Source organism: Pituophis catenifer, unplaced genomic scaffold, assembly GCF_029215685.1.
Source record: "Pituophis catenifer annectens isolate HBS135680 unplaced genomic scaffold, rPitCat1.0.hap2 SCAF_6, whole genome shotgun sequence".
NCBI lineage: Eukaryota > Metazoa > Chordata > Lepidosauria > Squamata > Colubridae > Pituophis > Pituophis catenifer.
The window spans coordinates 1835963-1857959 of NW_027256886.1; the positions used below are offsets into that span (position 1 = coordinate 1835963).

The following is a 21997-nucleotide window of genomic DNA, read 5'->3' on the forward strand; positions in this document are numbered from 1 at the left end:
ATTGTGATTTAAATCAACTCGATTTAAATCAAATCCAGCCTGGTTTGCAGTGTGCTTACACATTAGCCAAGGACATTTGGGCCTAACTCGGCCACCGCAAGCATTTTTTTGGCAGCCTTTTGAGGTGAAGGACACGTTAAGGATGATTTGAAATAAGTAAAGAAAAAAGGGGGAATATTGCGGAGTTTCGGAAGAAAACGGAACATTTTCACATGGTGCTCAGATCTTTGGGCAGGAGGGCGAGGTGCAAACTTTGGAAGGAGGTGCGGGAACTCTTAGTCAACTGGCTGGAGATGCAAAACCAAAAATAAACAGAGGTAGATTAATAAAAAAAAAAAACAGATTAGAGGCATTCCTGAAGAATCAACCCTTAAGCAGGTTTTGCTTTCTTTTAAGTAAGCCATTCCCGGATCTGCTTGTAAGCGTTCCAATTTCGGACAGTTCAACCTGGCAGCCAATACAGGTAGTCCTCGACTTACGACAGTTCGTTTAGCGACCGCTCAGTTACAACGGCACTGAAAGAAGGGACTGAGGGCCGTTTTTCACCGTTACGACCTTGGCAGCATCCCCATGATTGTGCGATCAAAATTCAGATGCTTGGTTCATATTTATGACGGTCGCAATATCCCGGGGTCATATGATCCCTTTTTGCAACCTTTCAACAAGCCAAGTCAATGAGGAAGCCAGATTCGCTTAACAGCCGGGTTACTAACTTAACGATGATGGTGATTCACTTAACAACCGAGGCAGGAAAGGTTGTAAAATGGGGCAAAACTCACGTCAGAAATGTCTCTCACTTGGCCACAGGAATGTTGGGGCTCAATTGTGGTCGTATGTCGAGGACTACCTGGATCCAATCGTGGGGTTGTCCCATGCATTTTAGAATTTGTATTAATTGATTAATTTACCGCAGATGTAAAGAACACCTGGAGCCAACTGTCTCTGCGTGTGCTCCACTCATTAAAAAAAAACCCCTCCGAAAATAAATACACGATACACAGCCAGAGAAACCAGATCAGGTCAACCTAAAAATCTTATAAGGCCTCACTCCTAGCAAGCGGCTGCATCGAGCGTCGCCGTCACTAAACCAGTTTTGCGCTCTTCCCGAGGATCTCCAAACCTGGCAACTCTGAAGACTTGTGGACTTCGACTCCCAGAATTCTGGGAGTCGAAGTTCACAAGAAAGTTGTCAAGTTTGGAGGCCCTCGCCCTATAGCGCTCTCCCCGGGGGGGAGGCATTGAAACACTTTATGTCCAGGATGTGAGAGAATAGCAGAGTGGGAAGGGACCTTGGAGGTCTTCTAGTCCAACCCCCTGCTTAGGCAGGAGACCCTATACCAGTGTTTCTCAACTTTGGAAGCTTGAAGATGGGTGGACTTCAACTCCCAGAATCCCCCAGCCAGCGCTGCTGGCTGGGGGATTCTGGGAGTTGAAGTCCACCCATCTTCAAGCTTCCAAAGTTGAGAAACACTGCCCTATACCATTCCAGACAAGGAGCCTGGATAGCTCAGCAGACTAATGCACTGTAATTAACATCCAGCTGTCTGCAATTACTGTAAGTTCGAATCTCACCAGGCTCAAGGTTGACTCAGCCTTCCATCCTTTCTAAGGTAGGTAAATTGAGGACCCAGTTTGTGGGGGCAATAAGCTGACTTTGTATAAAATATACAAAAGTATGAAGGCTATTGCTTAACGCACTTTAAGCCGCCCTGAGTCTCCGGAGAAGGGCGGCATATAAATCAAATTAAAAAAAAAGAAAGGAAGGAAGGAAGGAAGGGAAAGAAAGAAAGAAGGAAGGAAGGAAGGGAAAGAAAGAAAGAAAGAAGGAAGAAAGGAAGGAAGGAAGAGAGCCTGAGATAGAGAGCCTGGATAGCTCTGCAGACAAGGCACTGTAATTTAACACCAGCTGCCTGCAATTAAAGTAAGTTCGAATCTTGCCAGGCTCAAGATTGACTCAGCCTTCCATCCTTTCTAAGGTAGGTAAATTGAGGACCCAGTTTGTGGGGGCAATAAGCTGACTTTGTATAAAATATACAAAAGTATGAAGGCTATTGCTTAACGCATTGTAAGCCGCCCTGAGTCTCCGGAGAAGGGCGGCATATAAATCAAATTAAAAAAAAAAAAAAATGGCTGTCCAATTTCTTCTTAAAACCTCCAATGATGAAGCACCCACAACTTCTGGTGGCAAGCTGTTCCACTGGTTAATTGTTCCCACTGTCAAGAAATTTCTCCTTAATTCAAGGTTGCTTCTCTTCTGGATTAGTTTCCATCTGTTGCTTCTTGTCCTACCTTCAGGTGCTTTGGAGAAGAGCTTGACCCCCTCCTCTTTGTGGCAATCCCCTGAAATATTGGGAAACTGAAAACTAACCCTAATCCGAGCCCCCTCTTCTTTGTGGAAGTCCCTCAAATATTGGAAGACTGCTCTCAGATCACCCCTGATCCTTCTTTTCATTAAACTAGAAATAATCAATCCCTGCACCTGTTAGCAGAAGAGTTGGAGGGGACCTTGGAAGTCTTCTGTCTATCTAGACCCGTACCAGTCGGGCTTCAGGCAGGGGTACAGCACTGAAACGGCATTGGTCGCGTTGGTGGATGATCTCTGGAGGGCTCGGGACAGGGGCTGTTCCTCTGTCCTAGTCCTATTAGACCTCTCGGCGGCTTTTGATACCATCGACCATGGTATCATGCTGCAGCGGTTGAGGGGGTTAGGAATAGGGGGCACCGTTTTGCGGTGGTTCTCCTCCTTCCTCTCCGACCGCTCGCAGTTTGTGTTGGCAGGGGGACAGAGGTCGACCTCGAGGCATCTCGCATGGGGAGTGCCACAAGGGTCGGTCCTCTCGCCTCTCCTGTTCAACATTTATGTGAAGCCGCTGGGTGAGATCATCCGTGGTTTCGGGGTGAAGTGTCATCTGTACGCTGACGATACTCAGCTGTACATCTCCACCCCAGACCACCCCAACGATGCCCTTGATGTGATGTCCCGCTGCCTGGAGGCCGTGCGGGCCTGGATGGGGAGGAACAGGCTCAGACTCAACCCCTCCAAGACCGAGTGGCTGTGGCTTCCGGCGCCCCGATATGGTCAGCAGGTGCCATCGCTGACTATTGGGGGTGAATCTTTGCCCCCCACAGAGAGGGCTCGCAATCTGGGTGTCCTCCTGGATGCACGGCTGTCTTTAGAAGAGCATATGACGGCCGTGGCCAGGGGGGCCTTTTATCAGGTTCGCCTGATTCGCCAGTTGCAGCCCTTTCTGGATCGGGACGCCTTGCGCACGGTCACTCACGCCCTTGTCACCTCCCGGTTGGACTATTGTAATGCTCTCTACATGGGGCTCCCCTTGAAGAGCACTCGGAGGCTCCAACTGGTCCAGAATGCGGCCGCGCGGGTGGTTATGGGTGCAACCCGTTGTGCCCATGTGACACCCCTCCTGCGCGAGCTGCACTGGCTCCCAGTGGTCTTCCGGGTGCGATTCAAGGTGTTGGTTACCACCTTTAAAGCGCTCCATGGCATAGGACCCGGGTACCTTCGAGACCGACTTCTGCCACCAATAGCCTCCCACCGACCAGTTCGCTCCCACAGAGAGGGTCTCCTCCGGGTGCCATCAGCCAAGTTATGTCGGCTGGCGACACCCAGGGGGAGGGCCTTCTCTGTGGGAGCTCCAGCCCTGTGGAATGAATTGCCCCCCGAAATACGAAAGATTTCCGACCTCCGGGTGTTTCGCTGCGCTCTGAAGACCCTGTTGTTCCGCCAGGCAGGGCTATTAACATAATGTTTTAAATTGGGGTATTTTAAATTTCTGGGATTTTAATTGGAGCCTAATTATTTAATGATTTTAAATTTTAATTGTTGTCGTGTTTTTTGTGTTTTTAAATAGGCTGTACACCGCCCTGAGTCCTTCGGGAGAAGGGCGGTATAGAAATAAAATTATTATTATTATTATTATTATTATTATTATTATTATTATTATTATTATTATTATTATTATTATTATTATTATCTATCTATCTATCTATCTATCTATCTATCTATCTATCTATCTATCTATTTATTCTTTAAATTTTTATACCGCCCCCTCTCCTGAAGGACTCGGGGCGGTAAACAGCCAAAATTAAAAAAACATACAATACAAATATTAAAATACTATAAAACGAAATTAAATTTATCTTTGGCTTCCCCAATTTAAAACCCCTTACCCATAAAATTCCCCAATTAAAAATTTTTTAACCCAGCCCGGCTTGCTGAAATAAAAAAGTCTTCAGGGCCTGGCGGAAAGTACGGAGGTCCGGGATCGGTCGTATCCCTGGGGGTAGCTCGTTCCAGAGGGCGGGTGCCCCCACAGAGAAGGCTCTTCCCCGGGGAGGTCGCCAGCCGACATTGCCTGACCGACCCCCTGCTAAGGCAGGAGACCATACAACCGTGATGGCCAACATATGTCACGCGTGCCAGAGGTGGCATGCAGAGCCCTCTCTGGGGGCACACGCGCTGTCGCCAGCTGGTCTTCGCGGGTGTCGGAGTGCCAGAAAATGGCCTGAAAAACAGCCAAAAAATGGTGTGAAAACGGCCTGTAAATGGCCCAGAAAACAGCCCAAAAAACGCATGCACGTGCCGGCCACCTGGTTTTTCGGTTTCCAGTGCTCCGATGCCCGCCAAGACCAGCTGGCTGGCACACACATGCGCGCTGGCCAGCTGGTTTTCGGGTTTCCGCTGTGGCGCCCAAACATGCACGCACGTTCCAGTTTGGGCAAAATGATTTGCCATCACTGCCCTATACGTTACGCACGGTCACTCATGCCCTCGTCACCTCCCGCCTGGACTATTGTAATGCTCTCTACATGGGGCTCCCCTTGAGGAGCACCCGGAGGCTCCAACTGGCGCAGAGTGCGGCCGTGCGGGTGGTTATGGGAGCGACATGGAGTTCCCATGTAACACCTCTCCTGCGCGAGCTGCACTGGCTCCCGGTGGTCTTCCGGGTGCGCTTCAAGGTTTTGGTTACCACCTTTAAAGCGCTCCATGGCTTAGGACCTGGTTATCTACGGGACCGCCTGCTACCACCAATAGCCTCCCACCGGCCAGTACGCTTTCATAGAGAGGGACTCCTCCGGGTGCCGTCAGCCAAACAGTGTCGACTGGAGGCCTCTAGGGGGAGAGCCTTCTCTGTGGGGGCACCTACTATCTGGAATGAGCTCCCCCCGGAGATACGGAGGATCCCGGATCTGCGCTCCTTCCGCCGTGCTGTGAAGACCTTTTTATTCCACCAGGCGGGCTTGGCCTAATCTCTCCCTTTTTAAATATGTAAATTTTAATCTGTTTTTAAATGATTGGGGTGTTTTAATCTGTCTGGGCCAAAATGATTTAATTTGATTTTATTCTGGTTTTAAATTTTTTCTATCTATGTATTTTATTGTTGGCTGTTCACCGCCCTGAGTCCTTCGGGAGTAGGGCGGTATACAAATCAAATAAACTAAACTAAACTAAACTATACCAGTGGTTAACCTTTTTGGCACCGAATGGTGAAACTGGAGCGCACGCCGGAGTGCTGGAACAGAGCAGCTGGCATGCACACCAGACAGCTGCTCTCTTCTGGGTTCTGTTGCATGCCATGCGCGGGCCGGAACCTGCAAAAGCAGCTGGCGACGGAGCGCGTGCCCACAGAGAGGGCTCTGTGTGCCACCTCTGGCATGCCCGCCATAGGTTTGCCATCACGGCCCTATACCATTTCAGACAAATGGTTGTCCAATCTCTTCTTAGAAACCTCCAGTGTTGGAGCATTTACAACTTCTGGTGGCAAGCTGTTCCACTGGTTAACTGTCCTCACTGATAAGAAATTTCTCCTTAACTCCAGGTTGCTTCTCTCCTTGATTAGTTTCCATCCGTTGTTTCTTGTCTAGCCTTCAGGCGTTTCAGAGAATAGGTTGACACCCCCTCTTCTTTGTGGCGGCCCCCCAAATATTAGGAGACTGCTTTCATGTCTCCCCTGGTCCTTCTTTTCACTAAACTAGACGGGTCTGCAGATATCTTCCCAGATCTGGACACCAGGCCGAACATTCCTGCAAAGACCATTTCAATGAGCCTGGTGGGGGGGGGGTCACCAATTCCCTTTCTGAGCCCCCCAACTGTCTCCTGCCTCCCTTTCATGGCCGCTTCTATCATCGGTGCCCATTATAAGCCACCCAGCTGGGAAAGGCCGGGAAGACAAAAGCACGAAAATGTCAAAAGGCAGATTGCGTTACTCCTGTTTCCACATACCATCCGGACGCTCCGGCTTCCACAAAGCCACGCCGTGTAACACAAGAGCATCGTTCTCACCGACGGGGGGGGAAAAATAATGTGCGGGGAAAGCCGTTTCAGAGGTAGCGTCCATCAAGACGTGATGATATCGAATAGGCAATTGAAAGCCCGCCGGAGGGGGGTGGGGGTGCACAATGCTGGCCATTCATGGCAGGACTGGTTTGCAGATGGATTGGGTTCTATCTCACTTCATTGATCTGTCACTCATTTTGATACCTGTCCCTGGGTATTTTTGCAATAATGACCCCCCTCCCAGCCCCCAGCCCCCGGTGATTCTTAGGAGGCACCTGCAACCAGGGGTGGGATTCAAATAATTTAACAACCGGTTCTCTGCCCTAATGACCAGATGGGTAGGCGTGGTTTGGTGGTCATGTGACCGTGTGGGCGTGGACAACTCAAGATCACTCACATCAACGGGCGCTTCGCCTTAGCTGTTACAATGTAACAAGGGTTAAGCAGAGAGGCAGTTTCTGTAAGCAGGGCAATAAAGATTAGGCTAGAAATACCAGCAGAATGTTTCCTTCCTGCCTTCCTTACAGGATTAGCCCTGCAAAATGGAAAAAAACAAAATAAAATTTCTTCCAACAACCGGTTCTCCGAACTGCTTAGAAAGTTAACAACCGGTTCTCCCGAATAGGTGCGAACCGGCTGAATCCCACCACTGCCTGCAACCCTGTTCCTTCCAGGGACATTGACTTGTACAATCTATGTTTGCACCAGTTCATAAAACCAAGCCATAAAGGGGAGGGATTTTAATTTGCTTTGTGCTTCATATAACACAGGTAAGCCCTCAAGCTTACAACAGTTCATTTAGGGACTGTTCGAAGTTAGACCGGCACTGGATAAAGGGAATTAGGACCGTTTTTCATGCTTACGACCGCTGCGGCGGTCAACGGATCAAAATTCGAATGCTCAGCAACTGACTCGTATTTATGATGGTCGCAGTCATGTGATCCCCTTTTGCGACCTTCCGACAAGCAAAGTCAACGGGGAAGCCAGATTCGCTTAACAACCGGGCGACTCGCTTAACAACTGCAGTGATTCGCTGAACAACCGCGGCAAGAAAGGTCGTAAAACAAGGCAAAGCTTGCTAAGCAAATGTTGCATTTAGCCACAGAAATGTCGGGCTCAATTGAGGTCATAAATCGAGGACTACCTATATATGAATCCTGCCATTATGGGTGGAAATCCAGGTTCAAATCAGGATGAAAGAACCTCGTTCTGCCATGCAACAAGCATTTGAAGCTTTCTTATTTCCTGGGTCCTTTTTTTGAAGTCTTTGGGTACAGCTGGTCCTCAACCTATGACCCACGAGTGAATCCCAAATTTATGTTAATAAGTCAGTGTTTCTCAACCTTGGAAGCTTGAAGATGGGTGGACTTCAACTCCCAGAATCCCCCCGTCAGCTGGCTGGGGGATTCTAGGAGTTGAAGTCCACCCATCTTCAAGCTACCAAGGTTGAGAAACACCGTGCTAAGTGAAACATTTCTTAGGGGAGTTTTGCCCCGTTTTACGACCTTTCTTTCTACAGTTGTTAAGCGAATCCCTGCAGGTGTTAAGCTAGTCACACGGTTGTTAAGTGAATCTGACTTCGCCACTGACTTTGTCAGAAAGTCACAAAATGGGATCGCATGATACAACACTCCCACCCGTGGGACACTGCAACCGTCATAAGTACATGCCAGTTGCCAAGTGGCCAGATCAAGCGACCCTGGTCATAAGTGTGAAAAACGGTCGTAAGTCACTTTTTTTCAACGCCAATGTAACTTTGAACGGTCACTAAATGAATGGCTGTAAATCGAGAAACTACCTGCAGTTTTTGAGATTAAACAGGCGAGTTATAAATTTGTTTTTAATTTTTTTTAGGATGATTTTATACTGCATGCAGAAGTGGAACAACATAAAAATTCCAGCAAACGAACAAACATTTTTTCCCCCTGATGAACAAAACCTGTCCGGTGACCTGAACGGATAAAAATAATTCAAATATATACATTTAAAATCACCTGGGTAACGTAGGCGTAATCTGACTCGTGTGTTTTTTAATTTGGTTAAATTTTTTCATGCAATCATTCAAATGAATCGTCTTGGCCATACAAACATGCTCCGGCACAAAACATAACAGAGAGAAAGAAACAGGGCAGGTTGCACAGAGAAATGTGAAAAGATTAAAAAAAATTTTAAAAAAAGGAGATGTGGGAACTTACATATTCATCCTTACAGCCATATTCCTTTAGAGAGGTAAACAGGCACACATTCAGTAAAAGAGATTAAGAGAGAGAGAAAGAAAAAAGTTAAAGATAAAAACCACAGAAATAAAACATAATGTATAAAATAAATGTTTTTTTAAAACAAATGAAAAGTTGATTAAAAAAGAGAAAAACACACTGGAGAGATCCATGCGCAGACATGTCGATTTCTTAATGCTTACAAAGGGTCCTTGATGCTCTCCGAGCTCGATTGCTTTCTTAATGTTTCATTCCCATACACCCTTCTTGCACTGATTGTGTTACCTAGTTGGGTAATGAAAAGTCTGCGAGGAAACCACCAAGTTCAGAGAGCACCAAGGACTTCACAGTCCTCCTCCTCCTCCTCCTCCTCTTCTCTGCACACTCCACTCCCTTCTAGCACTGATGATGTTACCTAAGTTGGCAATAAAACGTCCATTGAACCAAGCTCAGAGACCACCAAGGACCCCACACTCCTCCTCCTCTTCCTTCTTCTCTTCCTCCTCCTCCATCCTGTACATCCCACTCCCTTCCAGCACTGATGACGTTACCTAGTTGGGTCCTGAAACATCTGCAAGGAAGCCACCAAGCTCACAGGACCTCACAACCCTCCTCCTGCTCCTCCTCTTCCTCCCACATCCCTCCTAACACTGACGATGTTACCTAGTTGGGTCATTAAACGTCTGCAAGAAAACTACCAAGCTCAGAGAGGACAGATAATCCTCCTTTTACAACAGTTCATTTTGTGACCGTCAGAAGTTGCAACGGCACTGAAAAAAGTGACCCATGACCATTTTCCTCACTTAACAACTATTGCACCATCCTCCGTGGTCATGTGATCCAAATTCAGAAGCTTGGCAACCAGTTCATATTTATGACCGTTGCAATGTCCCAGGATTGAGGGATCGCCTTTCGTGACATTCAGTCAATGGGGAAGTCAGATTCAATTAACAACTGTGTTACTCACTTAGCAACTGCGGTGATTCACTTAAACCATTGGGGCAAGAAAGGTCGTAAAATGAGGCAAAACTCCCTTAGCAAATGTCTCACTGAGCAATATTAATTTTAGGCACAATTACGGTCATAAGTGGAAGACCACCTGTACCAAGGAGCCCTCAGTTCAGGGGTGAAATCTAAAATTTGTTACTACCGGTTCTGTGTGCGTGGCTTGGTGGAGGGGTAATGTGACTGGGTGGGCGTGGCCAACTTTTTTTTAACTTTTAAAAGCATTTTTTCTACAACTACAAAAGAGGTTGCAAAAAAAAAATGCTTTTAGAAGCCTCTGACGATCAGGCAAGTCAGCTGGGATCGCCAGAGGCTTTTAAAGGCATTTTTTTTCCTACAACCTCTTCGGCTGAAAAATTCTTTTAAAAGCCTCTGACGATCCCAGCTGAGCCGCGCGATCATCAGAGGCTTTTTTTTTTTTTTTACCTTTTAAAAGCATTTTTTCGGACGAAGAGGTTGTAGAAAAAACGCTTTTAAAAGTAAAAAAAAAAAACAGCCTCTGATGATCGTGGGGCTCAGCTGGGCATGGCGGGGGGTGGGCAGGGATTTTTGCTACCGGTTCTCTGAACCACCCGCCTCCATCGCTACCAGATCGGGTGATCCGGTCGAAACCGGGAGCATTTCACCCCTGCCTCAGTTCAACCCTGAGCTAGAAACATTCTCTTCTATTAATATTCATGTTCTCTAACAAATATTTCTTAGAACGTGGGGCTGGGAAAAAGAGTGACTGATAATAAACAGGTGAGCCAATAGCTATTAAACTGCCATCTCTAGGGGATGCAAGGAGTAAATTATACAGTCATGTGATCAAACTTCAGGCACTTAGCCACTGACTCATATTTATGACGGTCGCAGTGTCCCAGGGTCACGTGATCCCCTTTCGCGACCTTCTGATGAGCAAAGTCAACGGGGAAGCCAAATCAGGGGTGGGTTCTAAATTTTTTTACTACCGGTTCTGTGGGTGTGGCTTATTTTGTGGGCATGGCTTGATGGTCATGTGACAATTCTTTGGGATTTAGAAAAGGTACTGGTCTACCAGGCTTTTAACTGCTTACAGAGCTGTACTGGTCTACTCATTTGTTTTTGGAGGCACCAGTCTACTCTTTTGTTTTTTGGAGGCACCGGTCTACTCTTTTGTTTTTGGGAGGTACCGGTCTACTCTTTTGTTTTTGGAGGCACCGGTCTACTCTTTTGTTTTTGGGAGGTACCGGTCTACTCTTTTGTTTTTGGAGGCACTGGTCTACTCTTTTGTTTTTGGAGGCACCGGTCTACTCTTTTGTTTTTGGGAGGTACCGGTCTACCACCACACTGCCTTTTAACACTGATCAGCTGTAGAGCGGCCCTTTGAAGCCCCGCGGCAAGAGTTTAAACAGTTTTTTTTTCCTTCTAGCGGATCCAGCTCCCAAACAAAGAGAACCGGTTCGGTGACGTCATATTGTCACCGCTACCAGCTTGGCCGAATCGGGCTGAACCGGGAGGAACCCACCACTGAGCCAAATTCACTTAACAACCCTGTTCCGAACTTAACCACTACAGCAGTTCACTTAACAGCTGTGGCAAGGAAGGTCGTTAAAAGGGGGCAAAATTCACTTCACAAATGTCTCAATTTTGGGCTCCATTGTGATCGTAAGTCGAGGACTACCTGTCTATGCTGCCTGGCACTGAACTGAAGGGCAGGCTGTTCAACAAAAATCCACAAAATGTGGTGCCACAACGCAGACAGGAAGCCACGCGCTGCAAATAATTTAAGAAATTTGCTATTTGAGCTTCAATTAGGGCTTGGCAACCCCGCTGTAAAAACATCAAGCTGCGTTTCTATTAAATTGAAGGCCGAGAGGATGACAGCGCAAAAGCCATGGGTTTAGAGAGGAAAGTGCTCTTAACAAGGAAATCTACTAATTAAAAAACAAAACAAAATGCCAAGATTTTTTATGCGGCTTTCTTCAGCCGCAAACACAAAATAAGCTGAATCGAAACGATCTTTAAACGATCTTCCCGCTCAGGGGAAACTTAGCGAGGCCACTGCCGTTGTGCCTTGTGGTTCCCTCACAGGAAATCCCATCAGCATCCTCCCGCTGGGTACCAGGGACCCATGCAGACCCTTGGAAAATAATTGGGGAGGAGGGCTTTGGAGGGAAGATACAGCTCAGGAGACCCACTCATAGAGGGGTTTTTGCTTTCATTCATTAGCTGATTAATGCCAGCGGTGTCCATACAATCATGAAGCTGGAAGAGACCTTGGAGGTCTTCTACTCCAGGGCAGAAATGTTCCCAGTTTGGACCGGATCACCTGATCTGGTAGCGATGGCGGTGGGTGGTTCGGAGAACCGGTAGCAAAAATCCCTGCGGCCCCTCCTCCCCTACACATGATCATCAGAGGCTTTTTTTTTATTTTACTTTTCAAAGCATTTTTTCTAATGCTTTGAAAAGCTTCTCTGCCGATCAGGCAACTCAGCTGGGATCGTCACAGACTTCTCAACAGACAGACTTTTTTTAATTTTATTTTTAAAAGCATTTTTTCTACAACCTCTTCCGACGAAAAAATGCTTTTAAAAGTAAAAAAAAAAAAAAAGCCTCTGATGATCGTGCAGTTCAGCTGGGATCGTCAGAGGCTTTTCAAAGCATTTTTTTCTGCAACCTCTTGGCCGAACAGGTGGTTTAAAAAAAATGCTTTGAAAAGTATCTGACGATCCCAGCTGAATTGCCTGATCGGCAGAGAGGCTTTTCAAAGCATTAGAAAAAATGCTTTGAAAAGTAAAAAAAAAAAAAAAAAAAAGTTGGCCATGCCCACCTAGTCACATTACCCCCCCCCCCACCAAGCCACGCCCACAGAACCGGTAGTAACAAATTTTACATTTCACCCCTGGTCCAGGGGTCTCCAACCTTGGCAACTTTAAGCCTGGTGGACTTCAACTCCCAAAACTCCCCAGCCAGCAAAGCTGGAATTCTGGGAGTTGAAGTCCACCAGGCTTAAAGTTGCCAAGGTTGGAGACCCCTGTTCTAGTCCAACCCCTTGGCCAAGGCAGGAGTGTTGTGGCCCGCCAGCTGCCAGCAGAGCTGGTGGCAGACTCAGATGATGAGGAGGTTGGGCAGGAACTTGGGCCACTTCTGGAGCCTGGGGAAGGCTCTGATGGATGCTCAGAGTCGGACATGGAGATAGAGCCAGGGCCGTCCGGCATTTCCCAGCCATCGGAGAGACAGCTGCCTTTGGAGTCAGAGATGAGTGAGGAGGAAGAGGAACAGCTGGGGCCTGTTCCAGATGCAGAGCAGGTAGGAGAGGTGATCAACGGAGGACAAGGAGAAGCAAAACAAACGTGGACGCTGAATGGGCCCTCCCTGGCTGGGGAATAAATAGGAGGAAAAGGGAATGGTTTGGTTCTCACAGACAACCGTTCGCATTTCTGGAAAGTTTGCTCCTTGTTGTTGTGACCCAGGCCCAAGTAGGTATTATCAGACGCAATCAGTTCCAAAAACACAGACTTTATTAGAACAGCCGAGAATTAACTCATTCTCAGCGTAGTCCAAACTAATTCAAAACAAACTCTTCATAGCACAATCCTTCAGCCTTATCACCAACCTTGGTCTAATTAGGCAACCTGCCAAAGGCTTTTCTTGGCAACAGTTCAGGAGCAGAAGACGCCAACAAGAAATAAATGCAGCAAGACAAGAAACAAATCTATCAACGTTGTTTTCCGGACAAAGAGCCCGAGAGCCGTTGCTGGTCTTTTAAGCCTTCTGGAAGGGGACAATCATCTCTTACTCCCGAGTTGTCCTTTTTGCTTTAGCTGCTCTTGCCTTCTGGCAGCTCTGCACATGTGTGCACTAGGAACAGGCTCCTCCTGTTCCTCTGCCTCTCTGCTGTCAGCCTCTGGAGGCTCCGGGGTCCGCACCTCACTCCCAGATGGCCCTGGCCCCATCTCTGCCTCCGACGCAGAGCCCTCATCCGGGCCTTCCCCAGCCTCTAGGACTGGCCCAAGTTCTTCCTCAGCCTCCTCACTGTCCGACTCCGCTGCCAGCTCCGCAGGCTGCTGGTGGACCACAACAGGCGCTAGGGAAGCCATCTTGTAGACCTGAACTCTGGAAGCGCCCAGCAATTCAGGATCTCTGAGACGTAGCACACGCACCCTTCAGTGGCCCTAAATCCAGATCTTCATTGTGGAGCAGTTCTTTTGTTAACTGAAGACGGAGGATGTTATTAAAGGGAGTGGCTGCTACGGTCACACCAATCCCTACTTCTTGGGAGGTTTGTTGCAATCCAGAACTACTTCAGAGTTGAAAGACTTAGTAAGTTGCCTAACTCCAAGTCTCCTGGTGGGTTTCGTGTCCAACGCAGGACTAGAACTCCCAGTCTCCTGGTGATTGGCCTAAAGTTACCCAGCTGGCTTTCGTGTCTAACGCAGGATTAGAACCAGTGGTGGGTTGCGCCTGGTTCTGTCCGGTCCTTGTGAACCAGTAGTAAAAGTGGCGGGAGGCTCCGCCCACCCACCCGGATGACATAATGGATGATCTGTGCATGCGCAGAAGTGTGCGCGCGCTCCCGCTGTGAACTGGTAGTAAAGGTAAGTAGAACCCACCCCTGACTAGAACTCCCAGTCTCCTGGTGATTGGCCTAGTTACCCAGTTGGCTTTTGTGTCTAATGCAGGACTAGAACTCCCAGTCTACTGGTTTTCTGAAACTGGTTTTCAAGCCTAAGGGAAGACTGAAACTCCCAGTCTCCAGGTGACTGGCCTAAAGTCACTCAATCAGTTTTCATGCCGAAGGCAGGACTAGAACTCACCATCTCCAGGTTTCTACACCAGGACCTTAACCACTAGACCAAGCTGCCTCTGTTCCTTAAACTGAGCAATCACGTAGCCAATCATTCTGTCATGTAGCGGAACGTATGAAAAGATCAAACAGATGTTGGGTGACACCCACCAACCCCTGTAAAACTAACCTGATCTGCTTTAAAAAACACACTCTTTAATGTTAACCAAAAGCCCATCTCTAGGCTTAAATTCGTATCCTGGACATTTTTTTCAGTTCACATCTTCGCTTATGAAATTCCAGTTGCCAGGTAAAAGCACCAAGAATTTACCGTTCAGCTTGCGTCCTTTCAGACACAAGGCCTGGATTTAGAACATAGAATAATAACAGTTGGAAGGGACCTTGGAGGTCTTCTAGTCCAGCCCCCTGCTGAAGCAGGAGAACCTATACCATTTCAGACAAATGACTGTCCGGTGTCTTCTTAAAAACCTCCAGTGATGAAGCACCCACAACTTCTGGAGGCAAACAGTTCCACGGGTGAATTGTCCTCACTGTCAGGAAATTTCTCCTTAGTTCTAGGTTGCTTCTCTCCCTGATGAGTTTCCACCCGTTGCTTCTTCTCCTGCCTTCAGGTGCTTTGGAGAACGCCACTTCTTTGTGGTAGCCCCTCAAATACTGGAAGTCTACTGGTCCTTCTTTTCATCAAACTAGCCATTCTCAATTCCTATAACCATCCTCCATATGTTTTAGCCTCCAACCCCCTAATCATTTTTTGTTGCTCTTCTCTGCACTCTTTCTAGAGTCTCAACCAGTGGTGGGTTTCTACTGGTTCGCCCCTGTTCGCCCGAACCGGTAGTGGCGGCGGAGGCAGGCTCCGCCCACCAGCCTGGACATCATCACAGACGCTCTGCGTATGCACCACTGCACGTCAGTGGTGGGTTTCAATTTTTTTTACTACTGGTTCTGTGGATGTGGCATGGCTTGGTGAGCGTGGCTTGGTGGGCGTGGCAGGGGAAGGATACTGTAAAATCACCATTCCCTCCCCAATCCAGGGGAAGGTTACTGCAAAATCCCCATTTCCTCTTGATCAGCTGGGACTCGGGAGGCAGAGAATAGATGGGGAGGGGGGCCGGTCAGAATTTTTACTACCGGTTCTCTGAACTACTCAAAATTTCCACTACTGGTTCTCCAGAACTGGTCAGAACCTGCTGAAACCCACCTCTGCTGCAGGTAAGTGAAGCAAGTGCACATTCACTCCCAGTTCCGAACTTTTTTAACATTGTGGTGACCAAAATTGGATACAATATTCCAGTATGGTCTTCCTAAAGCTTTGTAAAGCGGTGCTAGGATACCCATTTCTTCGGTTGTATACCTTTCTCAGGTGAGCCGGTAGCCCTTCTACCCAAAATTATCCAAGATAAAACTTCTGGGACATTGGATTTAAACTCCTGATGAAACTTTGCTCAAAACCACGAAAGACACTTGCCCTCTCTGCATTTATACTTATATGGCTCTTTCCACCTTGGATTGCCATAGCTGGCTGGGAGTCATAAATCCGAAATACGTGGCCTTGGCCGAGCCACGCCCTTTGCAATCTTGTTCTCTTGAGTGTAAAATGGGAACAAAGAATTGCTCTGTGCGGTGTAAAGAAACTAGATAAAAGAGGCAGAGTCAGCATTTTAGGACTCTGTACAGAGTCCCTAAAATGTACACCCCTGCTTCAGACACACCTTTGCCTAGATCAGGGGTTCCCCAACATTTTTTTTTTTAAATGGAAGACAAGAGTGTCAGAAGATGGTGGACATTTTTAGTCGCAAAATACCCATTTTTAAAAGAGATTAAAGACTGGTCAATATAAAAGAAAATTCACAAGCTCCGGGAGTTTAAATTAAGTTATGAATATGAGGTGACCTGACTTGTCCTGGGGGCATATGATCGTCTTTTGAGACCTTCTGAGAAAAGCAAAGTCAACGGAGAAGCCGGATTCACTGAACAACCGTGTCACTAACTGCCACACATCGGGCCGCAAAGCGAACAAGCAAAGCTCCATCCCGCAGGATTTGGCCGACACACGAAACCACGCCCCCTCTGGTCCACGGAAAAAACCACGAAACCGGTCCCTGGTGCCCCAAAGGTTGGAGACCGTTGGCCGAGATGATTGAATGTCTTCATCTCAGTGTGGGGGAGCCTGCAGCCCGAAAAGGCACCGCAACACAACACATTTGCAAAGAAAGTCACAATTCTACTTACAGTTCCGGGCCTGGTGAAGTCTATGCTGTGTGGGACGCTTTGCTTCATCTGATTGCTAAAGAGACGCATGCAGACGCTCTGCAGATCTTCCGGGGTGATCTAAGATAAGCAAGAAACCCCCCAAAAGGAAAGTTAAAACTCGTTTCCCTTTAAAGAGGGAAGGTTATCTGATGCACCGTCTCTTGCAGACCCATCACAGCAGGGAGGCAGAGAATGTTGGCGGGTCCCATCCGGGGGCGAAATGCTCCCGGTTCGGACCAGATCAGGTGATCTGGTAGCGATTGTGGCAGGTGGTTCGGAGAACCGGTAGCAATGGCAGCGCGAGGCTCCGCCCACACGCCCGGGTGTCATTACTTCCTGCTTTTAAAAGGTAAAAAAAAAGGCTCTGACGATCACGTGCCACAGCTGTGATCGTCAGAGCCTTTTTTTAAAACCTTTTAAAAGCATTTTTTTTTTACAACCTATTTGGGCGAATAGGTTGTAAAAAATGCTTTTAAAAAGTGGGGAAAAAAAGTTGGCCACGCCCACCCAGTCACATCACACACACACCCCACCAAGCCACGCCCACAGAACCGGTAGGAACAAATTTTACATTTCACCACTGGTCCCATCCCCGAGGGAGATACACCAGGTGGGACCCAGAAGAAGGGCCTTCTCCGTGGTGGCTCCCTCCCTCTGGAACATCATGTTGAGACTCTAGAAAAAGTGCAGAGAAGAGCAACCAGGATGAGGAGGGGACTGAAGGCTAAAACATACTATGAATGGTTGCAGGAACTGGAAGAGAAGGACCAGGGGAGACAGGAGAGCATCTTCCAATATTTGAGGGGCTGCTACAGAGAGGAGGGGGTCAAGCTGTTTTCCAAAGCAAAAGGAAGGAAGGAAGGAAAGTGGAAGGGAGGGAAGGAAGGAAGGAAGGAAGGAAGGAAGGAAAGAAAAAGAGAAGAAAAGAAAGGAAGGAAGGAAGGAAGGAAGACAAAGAAAGAAAGAAAGAAAGAAAGAAAGAAAAAAAGAAAGAAAGAAAGAAAGAAAGAAAGAAAGAAAGAAAGAAAGAAAGAAAGAAAGAAAGAAAGAAAGAAAGACATCTGAGTGAATCATGGATGGACATAAGACATGAAGAGAAGGACCAGGGGAGACAGGAGAGCATCTTCCAATATTTGAGGGGCTGCCCCAGGGAGGAGGGGGGGGTGAAGCTATTTTCAAAAGCCCCTGAAAGCCAGACAAGGAATAATGAATGGAAACTGAACAAGGAGAGATTCAACTTAGAAATAAGGAGGAATTTCCTGACACTGAGAACAATCAACCCATGGAACAGAAGTTGCCTTCAGAAATTGTGGGAGCTTCATCCCTGGAGGCTTTCAAGAAGAGACTGGACTGCCATCTGTCAGAAATGGTGTAGGCAGAGTGTCCTGCTTGGGCAGGGGGTTGGACTAGATGACCTCCAAGGTCCCTTCCATCTCTTTTAATCTGTAATAATCATCCCCCCAGAGATTAGAATGGCCCCCACTCTTAACACTCTTCCAGAAGGCGCCTAAGACCTGCTTCTGCCAGCAGGCCTGGGGAACCGAGAGTGGGATGGAGCCCATTAAATGGCTCATGTGAGGTGCTGTTGCCAAGGTGGGGTGGGTGGGTGAGGGGTGATTTTATTAATATTTATTTATTATATGACTCTTCCTTTATTAGTTTCATTGTTTTTATTATATTCTGTAAGCCGCCTTGAGTCGCCATGTGCGAATAGGCGGCAATATAAAGTAAATAAAACAAACAAACAAACAACTGGAAGAATGAACAAGTTTTGTGGAGCTGTCGAGAAGGCCGACCGCAAGTCTTTCCACCGATGAGGGAGGAAAAATAGCGAAGTTGGAATTGCTCAGGGCACACCAGTAAAAGAGCTTCGAAGTACAGGTAGTCCTCGACTTACGACCACAATGGAGGCCAAAACCTCTGTGGTTAAGCAACGTATTTGTTAAGTGAGTTTTGGCCCATTTTTACGACCCTTCTTGTTAAGCGAATCACGTTTTGCACAACCTTTTCCCGACAAGCAAAGTCAGTAGGGAAGCCGGATTCACTTAACAACCGGGTCGCTAAGTTATCGACTCCAGCGACGCACTTAACAAATGTGGCAAGGAAAGTCGTAAAAACTCACTTAGCCAACATATATTTTGGGCTCAATGGGTGTCGCAAGTTTGAGGCTTACCTGTATTCTATTTTCAAACAACTCTGAATTTGGTGAGAGTCATCCTGACACACAACTCAACAGTGACCCCTCCTGGTGAGATCTGGGAGAACGATTTAAATGGTTCAAAGTGGGGATTTTCAAACAATATAACAGAACAGAACAGAACAGAACAGAACAGAACAGAACAGAACAGAACAGAATAGTATGATTGGACACACAAGGAATTTGTCTTGGTGCATACGCTCTCAATGTACATAAAAGAAAAGATACATTCATCAAGAATCATAAGGTACAACACAGTGGTGAAATCCAATTTTTTTTACTACCGGTTCTGTGGGTGTGGCTTGGTGGGCGTGGTGTGGCTTGGTGGGTGTGACAGGAGAAGGATCCTGCAAAATCACCATTCCCACCCCACTCCTGGGGAGAAGGATATTGCAAAATCTCCATTCCCTCCTCACTCCTGGGGTAAGGATCCTGCAAAATCTCCATTCCCACCCCACTCTGGGGCCAGCCAGAGGTGGTATTCTGCCAGTTCTCCGAACTACTCAAAATTTCCGCTACCGGTTCTCCAGAACCTGTCAGAACCTGCTGGATTTCACCCCTGGTACAACACTTAATGATAGTCCCCCTGGTACAATACTTAAGGATACCAGCAACAAGGTTACAGTCATGCAGTCATAAGTGGGAGGAGATGGGTGATAGGAACGATGAGAAGATTAATAGTAGTGCAAACTTAGTAAATAGTTTTACAGTGTTGATAGAATTATTTGTTTAGCAGAGTGATGGTGTTCGGGAAAAAACTGTTCTTGTGTCTAGTTGTTCTGGTGTGCAGTGCTCTATAGCAGGGCTCTCCAACCTTGGCAATTTTAAGCCTGGAGGATTTCAATTCCCAGAATTCCCCAGCCAGCTTTGCTGGGAATTCTGGGAGTTGAAGTCCTCCAGGCTTAAAGTTGCCAAGGTTGGAGACCCCTGCTCTATAGCATCGTTTTGAGGGTAGGAGTTGAAAGAGTTAAAAAAAGGAATATGGGAACAATAGGCCACAGGGACCAGAGTTGTGGTTACACTGACTTATTCGTTTTTATTTACTAGATCTATACGCTACCAATCTCACTATCAAGGGACTCTGGGAAGGCTTGCAATGTCAGAAATGCAGGTAGTCCTTAATTCTAAATACTGAATCAATCTATATTAAAAGAGAAAGAATTTATACGAACAATAGCAAAAGAAATGCTAAGAGCCTTGATAGTACAGTGGTCTAAGCACCCTGTTATTAACACAGCTGCCTGCAATTACTGCAGGTTCGAATCTCTCCAAGGCTCAAGGTTGACTCAGCCTTCCATCCTTTCTAAGGTAGGTGAAATGAGGACCCAGTTTGTGGGGGCAATAAGCTGACTTTGTATAAAATATACAAAAGTATGAAGGCTATTGCTTAGCGCATTGTAAGCCACCCTGAGTCTCCGGAGAAGGGCGACATATAAATCAAATTTAAAATAAAAAAATAAAAAATGGAGGTTTAAAAAAAAAAAAGAAATACAGGGGGAAAACTCACTTAACAACGGTCTCGCCTAGCAACAGGAATCTGGGGCTTAATTGCGGTCGTAAATTGAGAACCAACCGTATCAAGATGAGAGGTGACACCATGCAACTGTTTTTTTACACGTATTGCATGCAATGGGTGCAAAAAAAAGGGGGTGGGGCTTCGACTTGACTTTTTTGACCTCTACGGGCCCGAGACCCCCCCCATGCCTGCCCCAGGGATCCCCTTACCATCTTGCCATTCACCGTGGCCTCCAGAGAATCCACCAGCTCAGCCGTGACGCCAATGAGATTGTGATAATCGGCCTGGATTTTGTTGAAGCGCTTGAGGTAGGTCATGGTTTTGCGTTCCGATTCGACCAGCTGTTGGTGGAGCTGCTGTAACGTTTCTGCAAAAGGATGGGAAGAAGGAGCAAAAGAAAAAAAGGAAAAAATAAAAGAGAGAGAGAGAGTGAGTTGTAGTGATGTAGTAAGAAGTGATGCTGCATAATAGTTCCTGGTTTGATCGAAAAACTCTGTTCTGCTTTACTGTTTTTCTCCGTGGTTTAAGTTACCGTATTTTTCAGAGTATAAGATGTACTTCCCCCCCCAAAAAAAGGGGTGAAAATGTCTGTGCGTCTTATACAACGAATGTTGCCGAAGCCCCGCCCACCCACCAGGCCCCACCCCCCGGCCATTTTTGGCCTCCACACACCCCGTTTTAGACCCATTCCAGGCTGCGGGGATTGCCACAGCACATCGCTGCCTCTGCGTGTCGCGTTTTTGGCTGTTTCCAGGCAGCGGGGATCACCACCGATGATCCCCGTCGCCTGGAATCGGCCGAAGATGTGCCGCGCAGAGGCCAAAAATGGGACGTGCGGAGGTCGAAAATGTGATGCACGGAGGCCAAAAATGTGATGTGCAGAGGTGGCGATCGGCGGCGATGTGCTGTGGTGATCCCGGCAACCTGTAGTGATCCTGCCCATCCACCGGCCCCCACCCTTTGGCCGTTTTTGGCCCTTGCACACCCCATTTTAGACCCGTTCCAGGCTGCAGGGATCACCACAGCACATCACTGCCGATCGCCGCCTCTGCGTGTTGTGTTTTCGGCTGTTTCCAGGCAGCGGGGATCGTCACCGCTGCCACCGCTGATTCCTGCCGCCTGGAATCAGCCGAAAACGTGCCACGGGGAGGCCAAAAATGGGGCACGAGGAGGCCGAAAATGCAACGCATGGAAGCCGAAAACATGACGTGTGGAGGTGGCAATTGATGGCGATGTGCTTTGGCGATCCCGGCAACCTGGAACGGGTCTAAAACAGGGTGTGTGGAGGCCAAAAATGCAACATGTGGAGGCGGTGATGGGCTGTGCCGATCCCCGCAGCCTGGAACAGCTGATTGGCGGTATTCTGGGAGTCCGATCCAATCAGCTGCTCGTGCTGAATCAGGCTGCAATAACGTGCTGAAGCTGACCAGGCTGTTTGCTGTTTGCTGCAAGGACGCTAGCCAGATGAATATCGATGGATGCTGGGAGGTAGAGACAGAATTTTTTTTTCTTGTTTTCCTCCCCAAAAACTAATGTGCATCTTATACTCCGGAGTGTCTTATATTCCGAAAAATACGATAGATCAAAAAATAAACCTTAGCAACAAAGGCATTTTTTTTTTAAAAAAAAATTGATTTATATGCCACCCTTCTCCGGAGACTCAGGGCGGCTTACAATGCGTTAAGCAATAGCCTTCATACTTTTGTATATTTATACAAAGTCAGCTTATTGCCCCCACAACTGGGTC

General features: G+C 47.4%; 1 protein-coding gene across 1 annotated transcript in view; it reads right to left on the reverse strand.

Annotated features, from left to right (window-relative positions):
• The window catches only part of ARMC9 (armadillo repeat containing 9), a 153988-nt gene that overhangs the window by 95982 nt on the left and 36009 nt on the right, over positions 1-21997 (reverse strand). Inside the window, exons 8-9 of the mRNA XM_070946560.1 lie at positions 20460-20617; positions 16517-16615 (exon numbers count right to left, since the gene is read on the reverse strand). Of these exons, the coding sequence (XP_070802661.1) occupies positions 16517-16615; positions 20460-20617 (257 nt within the window). The remainder of the gene's footprint in view (positions 1-16516; positions 16616-20459; positions 20618-21997) is intronic.